This window comes from Pungitius pungitius, chromosome 20 (assembly GCF_949316345.1).
Source record: "Pungitius pungitius chromosome 20, fPunPun2.1, whole genome shotgun sequence".
NCBI classification, from domain to species: domain Eukaryota; kingdom Metazoa; phylum Chordata; class Actinopteri; order Perciformes; family Gasterosteidae; genus Pungitius; species Pungitius pungitius.
Window position 1 is genome coordinate 2299598 of NC_084919.1, and position 19217 is coordinate 2318814.

A 19217-nucleotide genomic window follows, 5' to 3' on the forward strand; every position below is an offset into this window, starting at 1 on the left:
GAGGTGTTTTATTCTTATTTCATTCCTTGCTCTACTCCAATTCCAAATGCAATAGTCTTACTTTAAATAAGCTTCACAATGCGAGGCGTGATGGCAAAGCTTCAAGTTTCGTTAAAGGGAGCCAATCAGGGAACCCACAGACACCTGAAACTAAAGGTTGCATTAGCTCAATTAATATACATATAGTACAAGTTTAGCAGAATAAGAGTTATATATCATTTAGAGCTAATTCATCACATGGTTTGATGTGCAGGTTTGTTAGCGGTAAGTTGTAAACTCTGTCAGCTGTGAAGCGCTGTGTGCGTGTGTGCAACATCCCATAATGCATTATTAATATCCCCAAACACCGTGCATCCAAAAGCAGTGTCCCCTCCATGAATAAATCAGAGAGGATGTCGTCCGCCCCCCCCCACCCCTCGCCAGGAAGCTGATTTAAGTGTGTGATCTACTGCTTCACGCATCTTTATTTTATTCTCACGAACTTCCGCTGTCCTCCTTTATCGAGACGTCCTCATTGTCCTTTTTCTGACCTCTCTGCCACCCCCCCCCCCCCCCCCGCTTCCCGTCCAGCTGGAGTCCGGCGTGCCTCTGCCGAGCCCGATGGAGCTGATGGGGAAGATCCTGGTGAAGAACAAGAAGAAACACCACAAGACGGACGGCAGCACCAAGAAGAAGCTGTCGGAGCAGGTGTCCAACACCTACAGCGACTCCTCCAGCGTGTGCGAGCCCTCCTCCCCCAGCGCAGGTAACGCCCCCCCCCCCCCCCCTCCGCCGCCGTAAACACAGCCGCCACAGCGCCCCCGGGCCGAGGAGTTACGATGCGTCACACGTGCCAAAAGCAGCCTCTGTCCCGTCGCTGCTGTTGTTCATCATTTTCATCACCCCCCCTCCATCAGCCTCCCCCCTCCCCCTTATCCCCCCCCCCCCCCCCGGGGGGCGTCTTAACTTCCAGCCAGCCGTGTCCAGCAGTACTTTATCACCACAATGGACTTTTATACATCTCCAATAATGGATTATTGTATATCGCCACAGCTGCTGTCTGGCTTCATTTTCCTCTGATCGTTCATGTGTGCATTGTTGTTGGCTACATTTCATTGTGTGTGTGTGTGTGTGTGTGTGTGTGTGTGTTTACGTGCACGCTTCTTCTTTTGTAAGTTATGTTTTCCAATGCTGATTAATGTTGATTGTGGACATGAAGGATATCATTGCAATCAATCACTCAGCTCTACACTGACACACACTGACACACACTGCCCCCTGGTGGTGTGCGTTAATTAGCAGCGAGTTGTTTCGACTCCACACAGAAGGATGAGCTGAATATTTGTGTTGTGAACGCGGTGAACCTTTGATTTTATTCCTATTCATTGCTAAAAACAGCTTATTGAGGGGAGATATTTCAGAATGAAGGACAAACCACTAAACAATAAAAGGCAGGCGGGGGCCAGTTTCCTTTCCTCTCATCTCAGTTGATTTGGCTGGATAATAAAGGGTTGTGTTTTGAGTAGTTCGAAGTGTGACATTCGGGTTCATGTGGCCCGTCGTTCGTCTCCAGTCTTTTGACATCCTCCTGGTTCGTAAGCACTTTGTATAATTACTGTGCGAGTACAGACACTCATCTTGTTATTAATTAAAGAACACACAGTCACATGACACGCTGTGCTGCACAGTGGTCCAAACACTTGTTTTGACCCCCCCCCACAGGTTCAACCAAAGAGGAGATAACAGATCCCTCGCAGGCTTCGGAGGGGGCCGAGCTCAGCCTGAGGCCGCAGGGCAGGAAGTCCATCGGTGAGTCGCTCGTGGTGCGCGATGGTGGGCTGCAGACAGACAGCGTGTGGGGGTTGTGGGGGGGGGGCAGTTGGGCGGACGTCATGTGGGGGAGGACGGGTCAGCTCGACTTGAACTACACTGGAATTGAATTTCCTCAATCAGGGCCTGTCACGTGTGTGTTTTCTTTTCCGATGACGCAACGGAGGCGGGCCGGTCGCAGATACATGTTCATCCGTCCTTATCTGCATTTCCTGTTTCTCTGGCCACATTGGCGTCTCAGGTGAGGTGGAGGCGGAAAGCGAGGACGACGACGACGACGACGACGACTGTAAGAAGGGCTCAATGGATGAGGTGCGAATTTTGAAAGCGTGAACACAGTGATGACGGACATTCACAGTGTCCAGAACGCGTGCTGGGGCCGCCCTCTAGTGCAGATATCTGGTAATGCAGGTTTTTTTTTAGGTCTCTTCTCAAGCCTCTGCTTACATGTACAGGGAACAGCTGGCAGCGAGGCGTTTGCCACTGAGGAAATGTCCAACCTGGTCATCTACATCCAGCCGGTCAAGTTCAACAGCTTCGAGGCCTCCAAAAGTATGCAAGACTGCAAACATGAGCATTCCCTGATACCCCTGTTGGTAACATCTTGAACAACGATGTCTTTAATCTGTGATCGACGTGTCACCTCGCCCCCGCCCCACAGAGATCAATCGCAGCTTCCAGATGTCGTCCTTCGTGGAGACCAAAGCTCTGGAGCAGCTGACCAAATGTCCTGTGGAGTTTGTGGAGTATCCTTCTCAGTAACTGCTTGACGCCCCGCGATGTTTGGACGTGAGCTTACTGTCTTCGAATCCAGGCTCCTCAGATCAAACTGTCCACTATTCAGCTCACGCCACGTTCTCCTTGACCAAGACGCGCTCAGGTACAACAAACTGCAGCTGAGCCGGATCTACCCGAAGGGCACCCGAGTGGATTCGTCCAACTACAACCCTCAACTCTTCTGGAACGCCGGCTGTCAGCTGGTGGCTCTCAACTTCCAGACCATCGGTGGGTCCGAGGGTTCATTCTTTAATATTTCAACGGCCCGACAATTAGAGGAGCTTCTCGGACCCTGAACTCCCGGTGTCCTCGCTCCTCAGACCTGTCCATGCAGCTGAACCTGGGCATGTACGAGTACAACGGGAAATGCGGCTTCAGGCTCAAACCGGAGTTCATGCGGCGGCCGGACAAACACTTCGACCCGTTCACCGAGAGCACCGTGGACGGGATAGTGGCCAACACACTCTCCGTGAAGGTGAGGCTCTCCCTCCTCTCCCTCTCCTTCTCTCTCTCTCTCTATCTCCTTATTTAATATCCCCTCCCCTCCAGATCATCTCAGGCCAGTTCCTGTCGGATAAGAAAGTGGGCACGTATGTGGAGATCGACATGTTCGGCCTGCCGGTGGACACCAAGAGGAAGGCGTTCAAGACCAAGACGTCTCAGGGCAACGCCATCAACCCCGTCTGGGAGGAAGAGGCCATCGTCTTCAAGAAGGTCAGATTGTGGTCTCAGCCTGGACTGAAGCAGCTGCTTCCTGCCCTGCGCTAACGAGGGGATTCTCTTCTTTTTTTCTTTTTCTTCCCAGGTGGTCCTGCCCACTCTCGCTTCGTTGAGGATAGCCGTGTTCGAAGAAGGGGGGAAGTTCATCGGCCACCGCATCATTCCCGTGTCGGCCATCCGTCCAGGTGACAGAGCTTCACTTCGGCTCAATGATTCAATGCGGTTTTTGGGGGTTGGGGATGAAGGAACATTAGATAACAGAAACGAGAACTGTAATTGTGACCCTGCAGGGTACCACTACATCAGTCTGAGGAACGAGAAAAACCAGGCTCTGACTCTGCCCACTCTGTTCGTGTATTTGGAGGTGAAGGACTACGTGCCCGACACGTTTGCAGGTAAGTCAGTTGAACGTTAAAACACTTTGGTTCGAGACGCATATTCGGTGTCACAAAACGTCTGATCTGTTTTCTTCTTCCTGTTCCTCAGACGTCATTGAAGCCTTATCCAATCCCATCCGCTACGTCAACCTGATGGAGCAGAGAGCCAATCAGCTGGCTGCCCTCACCCTGGAGGAGGGAGGAGAGGAGGAGGGCGACAAAGAGGTGTGTGTTGTATTTGTTCGCCGCCCCCCCCCCATCCGTCTCTGATGGAGATGAGTGGCCCCTGGGCCAGCTGGCCTCTTCGCCTCATCACCAGAAACTAACCGGTTTATAAATGAAACCATATGGTCGCGGGCGTGAGAGGATGCAGACAGAGTGGAGTCCCCCCCCCCCCCCCCCCCATTAAGACGCAATTTAGAAGGAGCCTTAATGAGGTCTATTTCTTTGCCCCCGTATGAAGTCTCTCTCTTTTTCGGGCCTACACAGCAGACCAAAGGACGATACCTGAGGAGGGACATGACAATCAGGGCGGGAAACACGGGGTCCTCTCGGTTTTATTACAGGCGGGGTCGGGGGGGGGGGTTATCTGATTTGCCAGCTGATACCGTTATACCCGCGAGGGTTCCATGCCGTGACCTTGGCAACAGTCACCAGAAGTGGTGGAGCGTGGAGAGGCGGGGCGACGAAGAGGAGGAGGAGGAAGAACCGAGGGGATGTGACTAGAACAAAGACGTTTGTAGACCCGAGATCCAGCGGAGCCGACGCCTGCCATGTTGAGAGTGGGCTACCAAAGATATATCTTCAGAGTGTCCCGCGGGCCTCAGGTACAACACGAGAACGGGTTGTTTCTTTTCTTACCTGGTCCCAGAGAAATGGGTTTGATCGATGACGTTTGATGGATGTGTGTTTCTGATAAACGCCTTAAGAAGTCTGAACGCTCTCTCTCTCTCTCTCTTTTCGCTTGGTCGGACAGGTGGAGGCGGGAAGCGATGCCCCCTCCGAATCCAAGGTGGACCCCAGGGCGACGCTGCCCGCCGAGAACGGACTGAGCCACGCGCCCGTCATCGCCCCCAAACCCCCCTCGCTGGTCGGCCACCAGCCGCAGTCTGCAGGTACCAGGAAAACTCCAAATATAGTCAGATGGTCACACAACCACAACCTCAACTGAACTTGCTTTTGGTCCCCAGGCTCCTTGAAACCGTCCGTGAAGACCGAAGACCTCATTCAGAGCGTCCTCACAGGTACGGTTCGCTTTTTCAACTCTTTCTATCAGTGTCCAAAGGGATGCGACTCTGGAAAAAACGAGTCAGTGGGTTCTGTGACTAACACACTCTTAGGAGAGTTTGTTTTTTTGTGAGTTTCAAAGTGGCTAAAGTGGCTTCTCTTCTTCTTCTTCTGTAGAACTCGAGGCTCAGACGGCGGAGGAGCTGAAGCAGCAGAAGGGCTTCGTCCGGGAGCAGAGGAAGCAGTACAAGGAGATGAAGGAGCTGGTCCGGAAGCACCACCGCAAGACCAGCGAGCTGATCAAGGAGCACACGGCCCGCGTGTCCGAGCTCCAGAGCCAGCACCAGCGGGGGCGCTCTGCCCTGCAGAAGAGCCACAAACGAGACGGTAAGAAAAGGTAGGTGGCCCTCCTCTTCTCCGCCTCAAACCGCCCTGCCGCTCCTCCTCTTCGCCCCCCCCCCCCTTTTTGATCGTTCTATGAAGAAAGGTTTCCCTTACTTAGATTTACACTGTAAAGCGTCTTTGGCTTCCCAGAAAGACCTTTATGCAATCAGAATTTCTCTATGCCGACGTCGCCCCCTAGTGGCCATCAGAGAGAACTCAAGTTTCAGGCACTTCCTCATTTGCCTTGACTCATGGTGGGTTTTATTTATTTAAATATGCGGCCGTTGTGTTTTCGTTGTCTCCAGCCGGTCGGAGCAGTCTCTGTCCAGCCTGGACCGGGAGCTGAGCGAGATGGACCAGGAGTACAGCCACAGGCTGGCCGAGCTGAAGGAGCAGCAGCAGCAGCAGCTCCTCACGCTGCGCCAGGAGCAGTACTACAGCGAGAAGTACCAGAAACGAGAACACATCAAGCAGGTGCAAACACACACACACACACACACGCATCACACAGTCATATACAGATGTGGGAGGGGCCGTAAATAGTCACAGGAGAATTATGGTGCTCTTTCCCTTGTCTTAAAACACACATGCGTTAACACACACATGCATTAACACGCATGCGTTAACACACACATGCATTAACACGCATGCGTTAACACACATGTATAAACATGTCCACACTGTAGCAGAGGGACAAACAAACACTCATTAACACATGAGCAGGATGTTCCCCTGACTCGCGTTGGACCGTCTGTGAGACCAATAACCAAACAAACAAACAAGTTAATGCCGCCGCCGCCCCCCCCCCCCCCCCCTCAATTAGGACATGACTGCCGTCGTTCTGCTGCCTCTGCACTCCGTTCCGTTGTGTGGTGTGGAAAAATATGAATGTCCTCCGCTCCAGTACACGAGCACAGCTGAGGTGTCCGGAAGATTTATTCAGGCAAAAGACAAGGAGTGTAATTGCGTTGTTTTCCTAACCTAAATTTTTTTTCTCCATTTTAATCTCAACAACTTTACCTTAAATTAAAGTGTTGAGTAAGAGAATCAAGATTTAAAAGCAGATGTTTTCTTAGTGCGTCAATACTCTTTGTCTTCATTCCAGCTGGTGGAGAAGCTGACCACCATCGCAGAAGAGTGCCAGAGCGCTCAGCTCAAGAAGCTCAGGGACGTCTGTGAGAAGTAAGACTGTGTCCAACACACACGCACACACACACACACACACACACACACACACACACACACACACTACGAGTTCCACTCCCTGCACCTACTCCTCTCCGTCATCTCTCCATCTGCAGGGAAAAGAAGGACATCAAGAAGAAAATGGAGAAGAAAAGGCAGGAGAAGATCAACGAAGCCAAATCGAAAGACAAGAACGTGACCGAGGAGTGAGTGTCTTTAAAGCTTAGCAACCACGTTGTTGAAGTGCTGTAATATCTCTGACCACCAGGTGGCACCAAACACTAACGATTTGGCACGAGAAGCTCGGTTTGACTGAAACTTCTCTCCCCCCCCCCCCCCCCCCCCCCCCCCCAGAGAGAAATTGGAGATCAACAGATCATTCGTTAACGAGGTGGTCCAGTACATCAAACGGGTACGAGAGGACAATAGATCTGACAGAGAACAACATATAATACGCACATCGATTATCAATATTATGCACAGACCTCATACTGTGTGTGTGTGTGTGTGTGTGTGTGTGTGTGTGTGTGTGTGTGTAGTTGGAAGACGCCCAGAGCAAAAGACAGGAGAGACTACTGGAGAAACAAAAGGACATCCGCCAGCAAATCCTGGACGAGAGGCCGAAGGTGAGACAGTTTGTGATGTATTTACTGATGTTTTTCTCCTCATTCCTTCACATTGTCACCGTAGCGCCTTCTTTAAGTTGCATGGCGGCCCGGCACGTCTCTGAATGCATGAGCGAACTCCCCGTATTTATCCGCCACTACGGGTTCCGTGTTTGTCTCCCACATAACCCATTGATGCAGCTGCTTTTGATCGTGCTGACTAATATTTCCTCACCGTCGAAAGACATTTTTAAAATGAAAAGAATGTGAATATTTTCAGACCATTGTTCGAAGAGAGACCGATTTTGGGACAGCACTTCCCTCTTTAGAGCGCCATGGATGTTTCAGGCTGGAATGTAAATGTCCCTGAACTAGATGATAGCTCAAACTGCGCGCTCTACGAATTTACACCACTGGGGGGCGACCCGGCTCAGGTTTAGTGACACATGGCTCTGTCACATTCATGCGGAATGGCAAGATGACCTCCAAACCCCCCCCCCCTCCTAAAAACATTTCGCTTACACATCTGTGATGATGCCAGATGTTTAAATGCCAGCACCTGCCGAGCTGTGTGTGTTTGCATGCAGCAGATCAGTGGAAGCCGGTCACCTGCCGTGTGAGCTGAGGCCCGGGACGCGTTTCCTGCGACGCCGTCTCTCTCTGCCGGCGTTTGCAGCCATGGCCGCTTTCCCCCTTTTCCCGTTGAGCTGCACCGTTCCCGGGGCGCCGTCCTCGCCGCTCTGGCGCCGCGGGCCGACCCTGCAACCCCCCGTTACGAATGCACATCAGTATGCGAGCCTGCACGCACCTGCCGCACCGACCGGCAATGAGCTGCCTGCCCCCTCCCCGACGGGGTATTTCCTGCAAGAACGACAGAAGCGGCGTGGGCTGCGAATGTGGGTGTAATCTGCACAGCATGGCGGCGGATTGGCCCTCGAATAGTGAGATCGCACCCCAGTCGGAGGCCCTCGTATTTGATCCTTGAGGAGGAACCCAGATACCAACCGGGGGGGGGGGAACTTTACCAATGAGGTACAGCGCAAGTTTCTCAGGCACTTGTGTACTGTTTGTAAAACGAAAACCCCGGGTGTAGTTTGTCCCAGTCACCGCGCTCACATGATCTCAGGTGGTACGAGTACATCCACATAAACACACAAAGACGCGGTAACACAATCCCTTCCGACCCCTCTCTACGATTTCCCCGATCTAATGCCGCATTAACCTTATTGCAACGCGCTGCCCGCTGTAATCAAGATGAGAGTGGAATGAAGCCGTGAGGACTAAAACGCCGAACCCAGAGGGGCGGCGTGTCGACCACAACGGTTGAAGAGCGGGGGAGTCGGACGGTTTGCGTTTGCAATCACGTGATCGCGCGGGGACCGTCATCGCCTCGTCAATAACGGCAGAATTGCGAGGGATTTCCAAAAGGGAGGTGATCAGCGCGGATTGTCATCGCGACGAGAGGAGCTCTCTCGTCCAATCAGATCCCGCCCGCCGTCCTTTACGCCCGAAGACGTCGCAATCACCTGTCTAAAATTGACGCCCCGGACGCTGGCAAAATTGAATTCTCCCCGAGGAATGCCGGTCACACAGCAATCAACCATCTCGCCTGAAATTTGTCTCTCATGCAAAGGCGCTCATTTCGTATGCAAAACGTGCCCGACGGCGCCGGAGAACGCGACACTGGAGACGGGTGGCTGAGAATGCCGAGGGGGTGCGCTTGTTTTAAGATCTGTTGGATGTTGAGGAGGCCATTTCTGTGTGGGGTTCTGTGCTGAAAAGGAGAGTTATGACACGTTTCTATCCGAGCTGTGCAACATCACTCGGCCATGGATGCAATGTGCCCCCCCCCCCTCCCAGCCCCCCCCCCCCCCCCATCATCACCACTTCCACGTCGGTTTCCACACAACGGAGTCTTTTCAGCTCTGCCTGTCAGCATTTGGAAATGTCCTTGAGCGGATCACTGACCCCGGAGCTGCTCCCAGCGAGCAGGTCGATGACCTCGCATGGCGGCACCAGCGATACCATCTGTGTGTGTGTGTGTGTGTGTGTGTGTGTGTGCGAGAGCGGGATGAATACGAACCCTTGTGGAGCACTTGGCTCTCGTATTTGCAGCTCCCGGTGAATGGCGTCCTTGTCACCGTGGTGAGATCTCCCTTGTTGCTGAACCCGGGCTCTCCATCTAGTGAACATCGGATGAACAACAGGATGTAACGCGCTCCCCTCGGGGGCTAATAGACGAGGCCATTTTGATGTTGCGAGGTCCGTCGCTGGTGTGGAGTGCGTGCGAGTGTCCGTGGATCAGAGCGACAACACACTTCATCTCTCATGCAGTTCTGACCCAGTTTTTGGGCTCAGAGCGACCGCTAATGGACGGCTATAACCGTCCCCTGGTGGGGACCCTGAGACCTGAGCAGCCTGCCGCAGCGCTGGTTGTGTGTCTGTGTGCGTGTGCAATAGCAGCGGCACACTGGTTTTTCACAGCCGGGGGGGGGAGAGAACCGCCCACTTTGAGCGCTCCGGTACCTGCGTCCGCGTGAAGATGCTCGCACCTGTTGACATGGGCTTTTCTCTGATCATCGGGGTCATTCACTCAGCTTTTCGGGAGCTGTTCTGGTGTGACTATGACCCCCCACGTTCTTTGGACCAAAAGGGGACGGATGAGGCGGACGTCTTGTGACCAGGTCTCCGTCTCAACCTCCAGACGGAAAGGCTTTCTGGACCATGTGGTGATTCCTTCTGAACCAGTCTCACCACATTTTTTGGCTGTGAGCGAGGGTATGAAGTAGTGCTGAAGCCGTATGCTTCACAGCGTGTGCGTTGGCGTGCGTGCGGCGTGCACGTTGGCGTGCGCGTGCGGCGTAGCGGCTGCTTATTACACGTGCGAGACTTTCTGATTCCGTCTTACTTGGATCTAATGGCGTCTCCCCACTGTGCGAGCTTTGGACCGACACACACAGCCCAACATGCACTCACAGACACACACACACACTCATTTGTTCGACAAGAAGGAGTCCTGTGCAGTCGTCATGGAAACTCTCCCCCCCCACCCCCCCCCACTCCCCACCGCTTACACCCTCCTCTGTGACTCTCTGCAATCTGTTAATTTGGAACTGAGTTCTCATGACGCAATCCCAGGGTTAGTGGAAGTGAAAAGGAAGACGCGGGGGAGGGTGGGGATGGGGGTGAGGGTGGAGGTGACAGGATGGTGGAGACGTGCAGGACCGAGTGTGGCCACCCCCCCCCCCTCTCTCTCTCTCTCTCTCTCTCACTGGGTGATGTAAGTGTGGCCACTGTGTTCCCTCATCACTTTGATCTGCATCATCTCGGCCTGGCGAGTTTGCATCAATAATGCACTTCTGCCCGTACACACACACACACACACACACACACACACATGTGCGTTACCCACAGGGAACACTGAGTCCAAACCAGAGGTGAAATCCATCGAGTGTGTGTTGCACGCTCTGCTGCTCTTCCGCTCTTCCGCTCTATTGTGCCACAGCCGCTGTTTTAGACGCGGCGTCCGTCGGGCGCTAATGGAGCTCCCCGGGAGGGGGGGGGGGGGGTCCTCCCTCCCTCCCTCCCTCCGAAGAAGCACTCCTGGACGAGCTCTCCTCCTGCTGGAAACTGTCCTCTCCCCGCAGGGTGGATGGCGAGGTTCCACCGCTTTCGTTAGCGTTGATAGAGAGGCGACATGCCAGTTGGTGGCCAGTGTTGCAAAGTTTGTTGCAGGCATGTGAGTACATGGGAAAGCTCAAGTATTACCGTGTCGCAAGACCGTCAAACAGCTCTCTGCGCTAGTCTTGAAAACGAATTTTTGCATTTTTTGTGAAGGCAACCAAATTACGACCAAATGTCAAGCAAAAAAATTCAGTTGCTTGAGTAAAAAAAAGTTGAGGGGAGATAATGAGCAGTTCAATCTCTGTATCGTCCTTGTGGTGCAGGACTCTCCACCCTGGACAAGTTAGCATTTAGCTGCTAAAGGCCAGATATTTCCTTCAGGAGGGGGTGGGTACCAAAAAAGAGGAAAAAGAAGAGAGAATATTTACCTCCCTTTGTCCACAGTAATTATATTTACAGGTGAAACTCGAATTAGAATATCATGCAAAAGCTCATTACTTTCAGTAATTCAACTTCAAAGGTGAAACTAATATATTAGTATATATATATATACATATTATATAGCCATAATCATCAAAATTATATCAAACAAAGGCTTGAAATATCTCACGTTGCATGTAATGAGTCTATATATAATATATTAGTTTAACCTTTTAAGCAGAGCGTGCACCCTTGCACGATATTCTAATTTGAGTTTTACCTGTAAATGCACGATGACACATAAACGCAACGTGTAGCCTCCTAAACATTTCACACCTAGACAGCTTCCCTTCTCCACCCGATCCTTCCAGGGGAAAAACACTCAATGCTTCAAAGCAACCGTCGTGCTACGAGGGAATGGTTTCCTTATTTAATTCCTGAACCTTAAGAGAGGATTCTACCAAATCTCCCGCAAAGCAACGGATGACTTATTTGAGAGGACTGTGAAACACACACACGCTCACACACACACACACACACACACACACACACACACACACACACACACACGCTCACACACACAGCAAAGCAAAGCTCCTTTTTCTCCAAAAGGCGTGTGGTGCTGACAGGGTGGTGACCCCGTCCTCCTCTCTTGGACACGGGATCTTGGTTTTTAGCCTAATTGGAAGCGCGGGTTACCTCTCAAGGTTGGGCGGAGGAGGAAAAGGCATCTCCTCTCAGACCCCCACCTCCCCCCCCCCCGTTGTCCCTGCACGTCCGGGCACAACGACGCCGCGTGGCCCCCCGTGGAAAGGCTTTCTTTTTCTTTTTTTTCCGTCGTGTCGCGACTCGAAGCAAAGAATTAATTTGGCTCTTCGGAGGCCCCTCTCTGCTTCCCTTGATAGCTTCTGGAAACGAGGACAGCCGGTGAAGAAGGTCATCAAACGCTGTATTTTAGGAAAGGCAGAAATGTGTATGTGTGTGTGTGTGTGTGTGTTTTGATGTGTGCGTGATTTGTTGACAGATAATGTGGCTCTTCAGAGATGAAAGGACAGATTTAGAAGCTGGCTGGAGTCCACACAGAGAACTGGACCACACACACACACACACACACACACACACACGTCCGAACACGCTGAACAAACCTCTGGCATCACTTTCCTGTTGCTCAGCTGCAAAAGTGTGGCTTTCAAACAGCTAGATTGAAAAAGTGTGCATTTCTCCTCGCTGGTGGGATGTGAGAAGTGGAGATCATCAAGTCATATTCATATCTACCAGGGTGGGGTTGGGGGGGGGGGGGGTCCTCTCTGGCTCTGTGTCCTCTAACCCACCCGTCTCTAACTCCTTCAGGGTTTTTTTTTTTTTTAATCTATCTCCGGCTGAAAGTGAAGAGTTCTAACTGAAGCTAACATGCAGAGGACAAACGTGTGTGTGTGTGTGTGTGTGCGTGCGTGCGTGCGTGAGTGTGTGTGTGTTGTGCAGATAGACAGACAGATTTCTGAGACAACCCCCCCCCCCCCCCCCCCCCGCCCTCTCGCTCCCACCTCCTTGACATGTGCCAGGGTGTCATCAGAAAGATGACAGCTTTAATCAGAGGGTGTTTGTGCCTCAGCGGCGTGGAGGCAAGCTCCACATGTGCAAACACACACACACACACGCGGCGTGCAGACCGTCCCACCCCCTAAGTAGGTCATGCGCACTGCGGGGCCGGGAGAGAAGAGACGGACTGCGGCGCATCTTTAGCCATCTGCTTGCAGCGAGCTGGACGTCCGCTCCGTGAGGCCCAGCGGAGCGAGCGAGAGACAGTGGGAGAGAGAGAGAGAGAGAGAGAGAGGGTGACCTTAGCTCTCACTTGTTGAGGGTTCACGGTGAGCTTTCCTCTCACGTAGGGACGTGAGGTTCTGAAGTGAAGAGGCAGAACGCAGGAAGTGAACCATACGAGCGGGATGGAAGCAGCACTTGACCTTCACTCATCTCCTCTCCTCTCTGGCACTCGTGGTCGAGTGTTTTTTTTTGCGGGGGGGGGGGGGGGGGGGGGGGAATGTTTATGCTCTCCGCAGGCTGTGAAGAATAAATGATCCTTCAGCCTGTTCATTCAGGGAGTTGTTTTGTGGGTCTGAAATGTGCCGTCCTCCCATCGACAAAGGCCCCCCCTCCGCCCCCCCTTCCGCGGGATGAAATATGGATCCCGGATGAATCCTCGCAGAACTTGCGCTTCCTTTCGATCCCTCGCCATGCTGACGTGACCGCATTGAGCTGCGAAACTCTGACACCATTCATCTTACCGGCTTTTCTTTTAATTACTGCTCTCCCGTGGGAGCCAGTCGAGTAGTTAAACAGAGAAATCAGCATTACAGCAATTATTGGCTTACAATGAAATGAATACAATCTTGTCATCTGTAATCATTGGGGGGGGGGGGGGGGGGCGTCTACGCCTGGGAGAAAATAGGTCCTCCTTTCTATGTCTCAGCTCGGAGTGTATTTATTGCCGCGTGGATGTGGGGGCGGATCTTTGTCTACTTGAAGGGCTTTTTTTTTTTATTGTGTATTTACTATTGCAGGCCGTGGAATGGAGCCAAAGTTCATCTTTAACTCTCGGGAATGATTTACGGGGGGGGCGAACTGTAACCGTAAGCACGTGCACAACGGGCCGCGCCGCGTGGTAATCATTGTTGCTTTGTTCGTGATGTTTTACAACAGACAGCACTTCAAGCGGGTTTTGCGTTGTGTGTACAATTTTTAAAAAGCGAAATATTGGACTGACATTTGGGGCTAGAAGCACGACTCAAAATGAGTCATGATGCTGATGGTTTACCTTGTTCTCCTCCTGAGAACTGCTTTGCCTGCAGAGCAGTTGATGCAAACAAGCGGCGTGACCTCTTGAACTTACAGGAGGTGAAGCAATCACTTTTCATACAACACCTCGATAAATTGAGAGTCTGAACGTTCAGTCAATATCGTCAAACAGGTGTTTTCAGATCACATCTTGGATCTTGCAGCTGCGTGTTTTTTTTTTTTTTTTTTGGCAGGCGTGGTGACTCGCTCACTCTTTTCCATTCTTTGACCTCCACAGCTGCAGAGCGACCTGGACCAGGAGTACCAGGACAAATTCCGCCGGCTACCCGTGGAGATCCAGGAGTTCGTCCAGGACAACAGCGGCAAGGCCAAGCACAGCCTCGCCCCCGCCGCCGCCCCCGCCCCCCCCTCCTCGGCGCCGGAGAGGCTGAACCACAAGGCGGCGCCCTCGGAGGACGACCCGGAGGACGGCTCGTCGGTGCGGGTGTACGACACATCCCTCTAGAGGTCCGACACCGGGACACTGATTGGTTGGGTGTGTTTGTGGCCACAGCTCTTGGATGAAACTGCCCCCCCCCCCTCCCCCCATTCACCCCTCCTCTCCAACCCCCCCCACTCGACCACAGTCCTAATTTTAACCAATGGGAGGATTAGATCTAATCTGAGCCTGAGCTGGTGAGTAGAGGTCCGGAGAAGTCGTTTCATGTAAATAAGAACTTTTTTTTGGTGTATTTATAGGTTACCTTTTGCGTTGTTGTTTCTTTCGGTACGGCCACAGGATGCGTTTCAAAGCACTAACTATTTGCAGGAAATAACTTACTTGAACTATTGCACAGAGGGAGTAGTTTCTTTTTTAAAATTATTTTTTAACTAACCCGATTAACGACAGTGACAGTGTGTGGGGCCGAGGCTTTGAATTTACTGACATGCAAAGCTTACGTGCATAAGTGGAGTCGGCCTTTAAAGCCTTTGGATCCACCCTCACTTCTTTGCCCCCCCCCCCCCCCCAGCGTAACTCTCTTACTTTGACCCAGAGCCACTGGTGGCTCGCTGGTTCCCATTTTGTTCTCACAGAACTGAAGCTTATGTGTTGCTGCTATTCTCCTTTTAAACTCCATCACTTGTTTTTAACTAAATGATTTGGTTTTAATGATGTTTGGCATTATTTTAATTTGGCTAGTTTTTAACGAGTTTAGTTTGGGGGGTGATTCTGCCCCGACGGGAGGTGGGGAGAAAGGGTGTTGTACAGTATTTGCATGTATTTGACCAACTGTAAACGTTACAGTAGTTCTGTAGCAGAATTGTGAACTAAATGTACATCGATTTTCTCTGAAACATTTCAAACTAAACCTGCAAAAGAGTGTGTACAGAGTGTGAGCCGGTCAGGAATAAAAAACAAGTTTCAGCAACCCCCCCACACCCCCCAGCCACCCTTTCCCACCCCTCCTCGCAGAACTAACCAACGCGTCCTCGCAGAAACAACGAGAACCAAACGGCGTGTCTCTCGAACGCCGCTCTCCTGGGTCAAAGCGTTTGATGCATGCGGGTGGACCAACACGCACCAGGGTGGTGACAAAGGGCCTTGGGCCTCGGGGGGGGGGGACAGGCCGCATTGTTGCATTCCGTACCCTCTGTCCCCGCAAACTAAAACAACCAAACGTGGGACATTGAAGAGGTTCCCGCTGTGGTTTCGTGTTTTTTTTAACTGGTTCGTTGTGTCCCTTCGGGGGGGAGCGTGTGTTTGGTTCCTCCGGTACACAGAGCAGATGCCTGGAAGGACGGCGGGGGGGTCGGGGGGGGTTCAGGGGGGGGGGGCGGGGGCCGTCGTGCGGTTTGGTTCTTTTCAAAACGTCGATCTAAACGAATGGATCCACTATTTCCTCTTTGCGTGAGCAAACTCTCCCCCGTTCAGCGACCACGAGGAAGTGTTTTTAACTTCCCTAAACTGTCCAGTGCCATTGATCTCACGGGTACTTTGATATCAAATCATGTTTCAGCTGAAAAAAAAATAATGAAAGAAATGAAAAAAGTTGAATGTGACTGACCTGACATGTAAGTACAAACTACTTTTTAAAAAGCCGATGTTGATGTGAGAGTCCTGTGCCTTTGAATAGGTTTGCCTTGTTTGATGTTGAATGTGTGAAATGCATCATTGTTTAAAATTGCCATTATATATGAAAAAAGAATATAAATCTGTCTGATATTGAATAGACCGTGTGCACTTTGAAGTACAGTACCACTACTGAGTAATGCTTGTGACGAGCAGTATTTGACTTGTGTCTCTTACGAAATGCGAGAAATCCTTCTTTTTAGTCTTGAAGTACTTTATTTAAAAGCAGCCCCCCCCCCCCCCCCCCCATCCACACAAACACTCCTTTACATCAACTTAAGTGTATGCACTCTGGAAATGTAAATGTATGTATGACATAGAGGATAAAAGATGAAGTTGATGGAAAGAATATATAGTGTAAAGGGAATTTGCCTGTAATTACAATAAATGTGGCTCTTATTGTACTTCTGTGGAGTGGAATCCTGTCTCTTGATTTGTCCTCAAATTGTATTTTCATTTTCTTTTCTACAGCTTCATCTTTCACGTTCATGTATGTGGTATCTTTTTGAGTCATTCGTATCACTTTACCGTCTGTGTGTTCTCTGTTTTTCAAACGCTTCCCCAAAAAGGTCCTTTGTCCTCACGGCTTTGTTTTTTTCATTCTACTTTGTTTGCCACCGTGTTCTTCACACGCCATCGTCTCATCGTGGTTTTTATTATTTTAGTCGAAACGGACACAGTCTGACAGTCTTTGCATCACGGCGAAGACGCGGGTTAATAAGAGGACAACGTCAACAGACTTACTTACTTTGACAGGATCGTTTATACTCGTTTACCAACGCAAATGTGCAAACGTGCCTCGATATCACCGGTCCAGTACAGGGTGGACTTTTTGTCTGGTACTGCACACCCGTTTGTGTCATCACTGAACCAGTGAGAATAAAGTGTGTGCACTTGTTTATTGGAACGAACGATACCTAAAAAAAGTCAAATGAATCATTTATTATAAATATAAATCCCTGCAAGCCACACACACACACACACACGTTGTGTGAGTGTTGGATACTGTGTCCCCACAACGTGCTCTGGAGTGTGTATTTTTTTTTGGCTGTGTGGTGGTGTTCGAGTGTGTGTGTGTGTGTTTGCACGTGTTTTTCCAGACCACATAAACACTGTGTCCTTCTCAGCAGAATCCCAAAAGGCAACAGGAGATAAGACAAGGCCGGTCGCCCCTGACGACCGCTGTGACCACTCAGAGGCCTCCGTGCAGCAACAAGGAAGTGAGCTAATTAACCCCGAGTTCAAGACAGAAGGAGAGCGACTTTTTAATAACATTCCCAGGGTTATACAAACAACCTTCCAGGAATATCACCAGCCTGCGCCTGTCCATCTGCTGTGGTGGTGGAGGAGGACGAGGAGGAGGCATCCCGTAACTGGGCTTTAATGAGGAACACCAGGACGGGGGAAGAGGAGAGGACCCCGAGTGCTGCTTGGAAGGTACACTGAGCAGACTCGCACATACACACATGCACAACTTGAAAGGAGCTTCACAGACTACTTTCAGTCCTCTGCCTTAAAATCATATGCCCCGAATCTCCTAATCTAATCCATCAAAATCACATCGTAAACATTTGGAGGGCACCTTGTCCTTTCTGTCACAGCCATTGTTTCACGGCGTTTTTTCCAGAAATGCGAGAGCATCCAGTGGATCAGAGGGATTTTCCTCCTCCTGTCAAATGGGATTGGCTCCATTATTGGGTCCATCCCGTTGCTGATTTAAGCCTTGAAAGGGGGGGGTATGCAGTAACTTCTAACTTTACACTGTTAGGGTATAACTGACTTCTGTATTTCCTATCAAAATCGTTCTGCTACATTACCACACATGACTAAAGACTAATATTAGCCCACGTGAGGTGATGCCGTAGATAGAAATCAAACAAAGTGCAATGAAGAGAAACACACACAGGGGCCTTTACAAAGGGAGGAGGGAGGAGTGTTTGTCCCGATCAACTCATGGCGGCTTCGGCAGTCAGCTGTTCGAGAAGCAGGGAGGAGCTGGGTCTGGTTCTGCTGGATGACTCACTGCTCAACCCGAGGCACACTCGTTCACGCACGCACGCAAACACACACACACACACAGAGGGACGCGCGCACACGTTTGGTGGCGGTGGCGAGGAGGGGGGGGGGGATGCGTGTGCTGCAGCAGCCGAAGAGGGGATCCTAATCCAGAGATCTGCCACGGCCGTGTCACTTCTCCACTGGAGGGCGAGTGGTACAACATCACCGGGACACTCCGGCAGCGGGGTCGGTGGAGGGGGGGGAGACACACAGACATACACGGACCGGACAGTCGGACGGGAGACGGGACAGAGCAGAGCAGCTGGAAGACAAACAGACGGAGACAACACGTAGAGAGAGAGAGAGCGAAAACAGGACTCCTGCAAAGCAGCATTTCCTTTTTTTTCCGCCGTGGGATTAAACCTCAGCCCGGTCTCCCGTCGCCGAAATCACGTAAGAAACGAGCGAACCCTTCTGACATGTCTCCCGTGGCCGCTGTCGTAACATTCACAGTTTAAACGTTTACCGGTTGAGACGCTTTGTTTCGGGTTGTGCCGCCCGGGACCGATGCGGTGTGGAGACGGGACCTTTTTAAAAAAAACAAAAAAACGAATTCATTTAAACTCCATCACGTTAGCTTTCTGTTTGCTTCCAGGGGCTCGCTTCCAAATCCCCGGCTCTCATCATTCGGACATCCTCCGTCTCCCGCTCTCTCTCTCTCTCTCTCACACACATACACACAGCTGGAGACAGCAGCTTAATTGCTAGCTAGCTAGCTAGCATTACAATGGACCGTTAGCAATTTTATACCGAATTTACCCTCGAACCAACCCGTCGCCGCGGCTTTCTCTGGCAGGTAAATACGACGCAGCGGGGGGAGCCGCCTCCGGCTGGGCAGGTCAGTGAGGTGCGGGCTTTGGGGGGGTGGGGGTAGCCGGCGAGGTGTGTGTGTGGTGGGGGGGTGGTTGTTGACGTTTCGAGCGGCGCGGAGGGTTAGCCGGTGGAGCTAACGGTAGCGGGACAGATCACAGGGAGAGAGCCCGGACCGGTGATCTCTCTCCCCCCCCCTATGTGGCTTGTTGCACTGTAGTCCCCCACATCAAGTTGGTTTTTTGTTGTTGTAATGAAATCTGTTGTGAAGAACCAGACTCAACGTGTCAGTGACTCGGTCAGAAAAGTCCCCAA

General features: G+C 51.5%; 2 protein-coding genes across 5 annotated transcripts in view; both read left to right on the forward strand.

The window, feature by feature from the left end:
- The window catches only part of plcb1l (phospholipase C beta 1-like), a 39371-nt gene extending 23650 nt beyond the window's left edge, over positions 1-15721 (forward strand). The window contains exons 13-32 of the mRNA XM_062559770.1: positions 571-745; positions 1702-1788; positions 2051-2121; positions 2265-2361; positions 2471-2555; positions 2690-2814; positions 2907-3061; positions 3136-3300; positions 3392-3491; positions 3597-3701; positions 3793-3908; positions 4660-4798; positions 4874-4927; positions 5088-5307; positions 5600-5768; positions 6400-6476; positions 6596-6685; positions 6834-6891; positions 7019-7105; positions 14202-15721. Of these exons, the coding sequence (XP_062415754.1) occupies positions 571-745; positions 1702-1788; positions 2051-2121; positions 2265-2361; positions 2471-2555; positions 2690-2814; positions 2907-3061; positions 3136-3300; positions 3392-3491; positions 3597-3701; positions 3793-3908; positions 4660-4798; positions 4874-4927; positions 5088-5307; positions 5600-5768; positions 6400-6476; positions 6596-6685; positions 6834-6891; positions 7019-7105; positions 14202-14429 (2403 nt within the window). The 3' untranslated portion in view covers positions 14430-15721. The remainder of the gene's footprint in view (positions 1-570; positions 746-1701; positions 1789-2050; positions 2122-2264; positions 2362-2470; positions 2556-2689; positions 2815-2906; positions 3062-3135; positions 3301-3391; positions 3492-3596; positions 3702-3792; positions 3909-4659; positions 4799-4873; positions 4928-5087; positions 5308-5599; positions 5769-6399; positions 6477-6595; positions 6686-6833; positions 6892-7018; positions 7106-14201) is intronic.
- A 2416-nt stretch (positions 15722-18137) lies between these two features.
- Positions 18138-19217, forward strand: part of LOC119194530 (1-phosphatidylinositol 4,5-bisphosphate phosphodiesterase beta-4-like) — a 42745-nt gene continuing 41665 nt past the window's right edge. The window contains exon 1 of one of the 4 annotated variants that reach the window (XM_037448619.2): positions 18138-18485. The gene's annotated coding sequence lies outside the window, so the exon portion shown is untranslated. Of the gene's footprint in view, positions 18486-18518; positions 18931-19217 lie in introns of those variants that run through there. The other 3 variants (XM_037448622.2, XM_037448623.2, XM_037448621.2) reach the window with 3 other exon arrangements.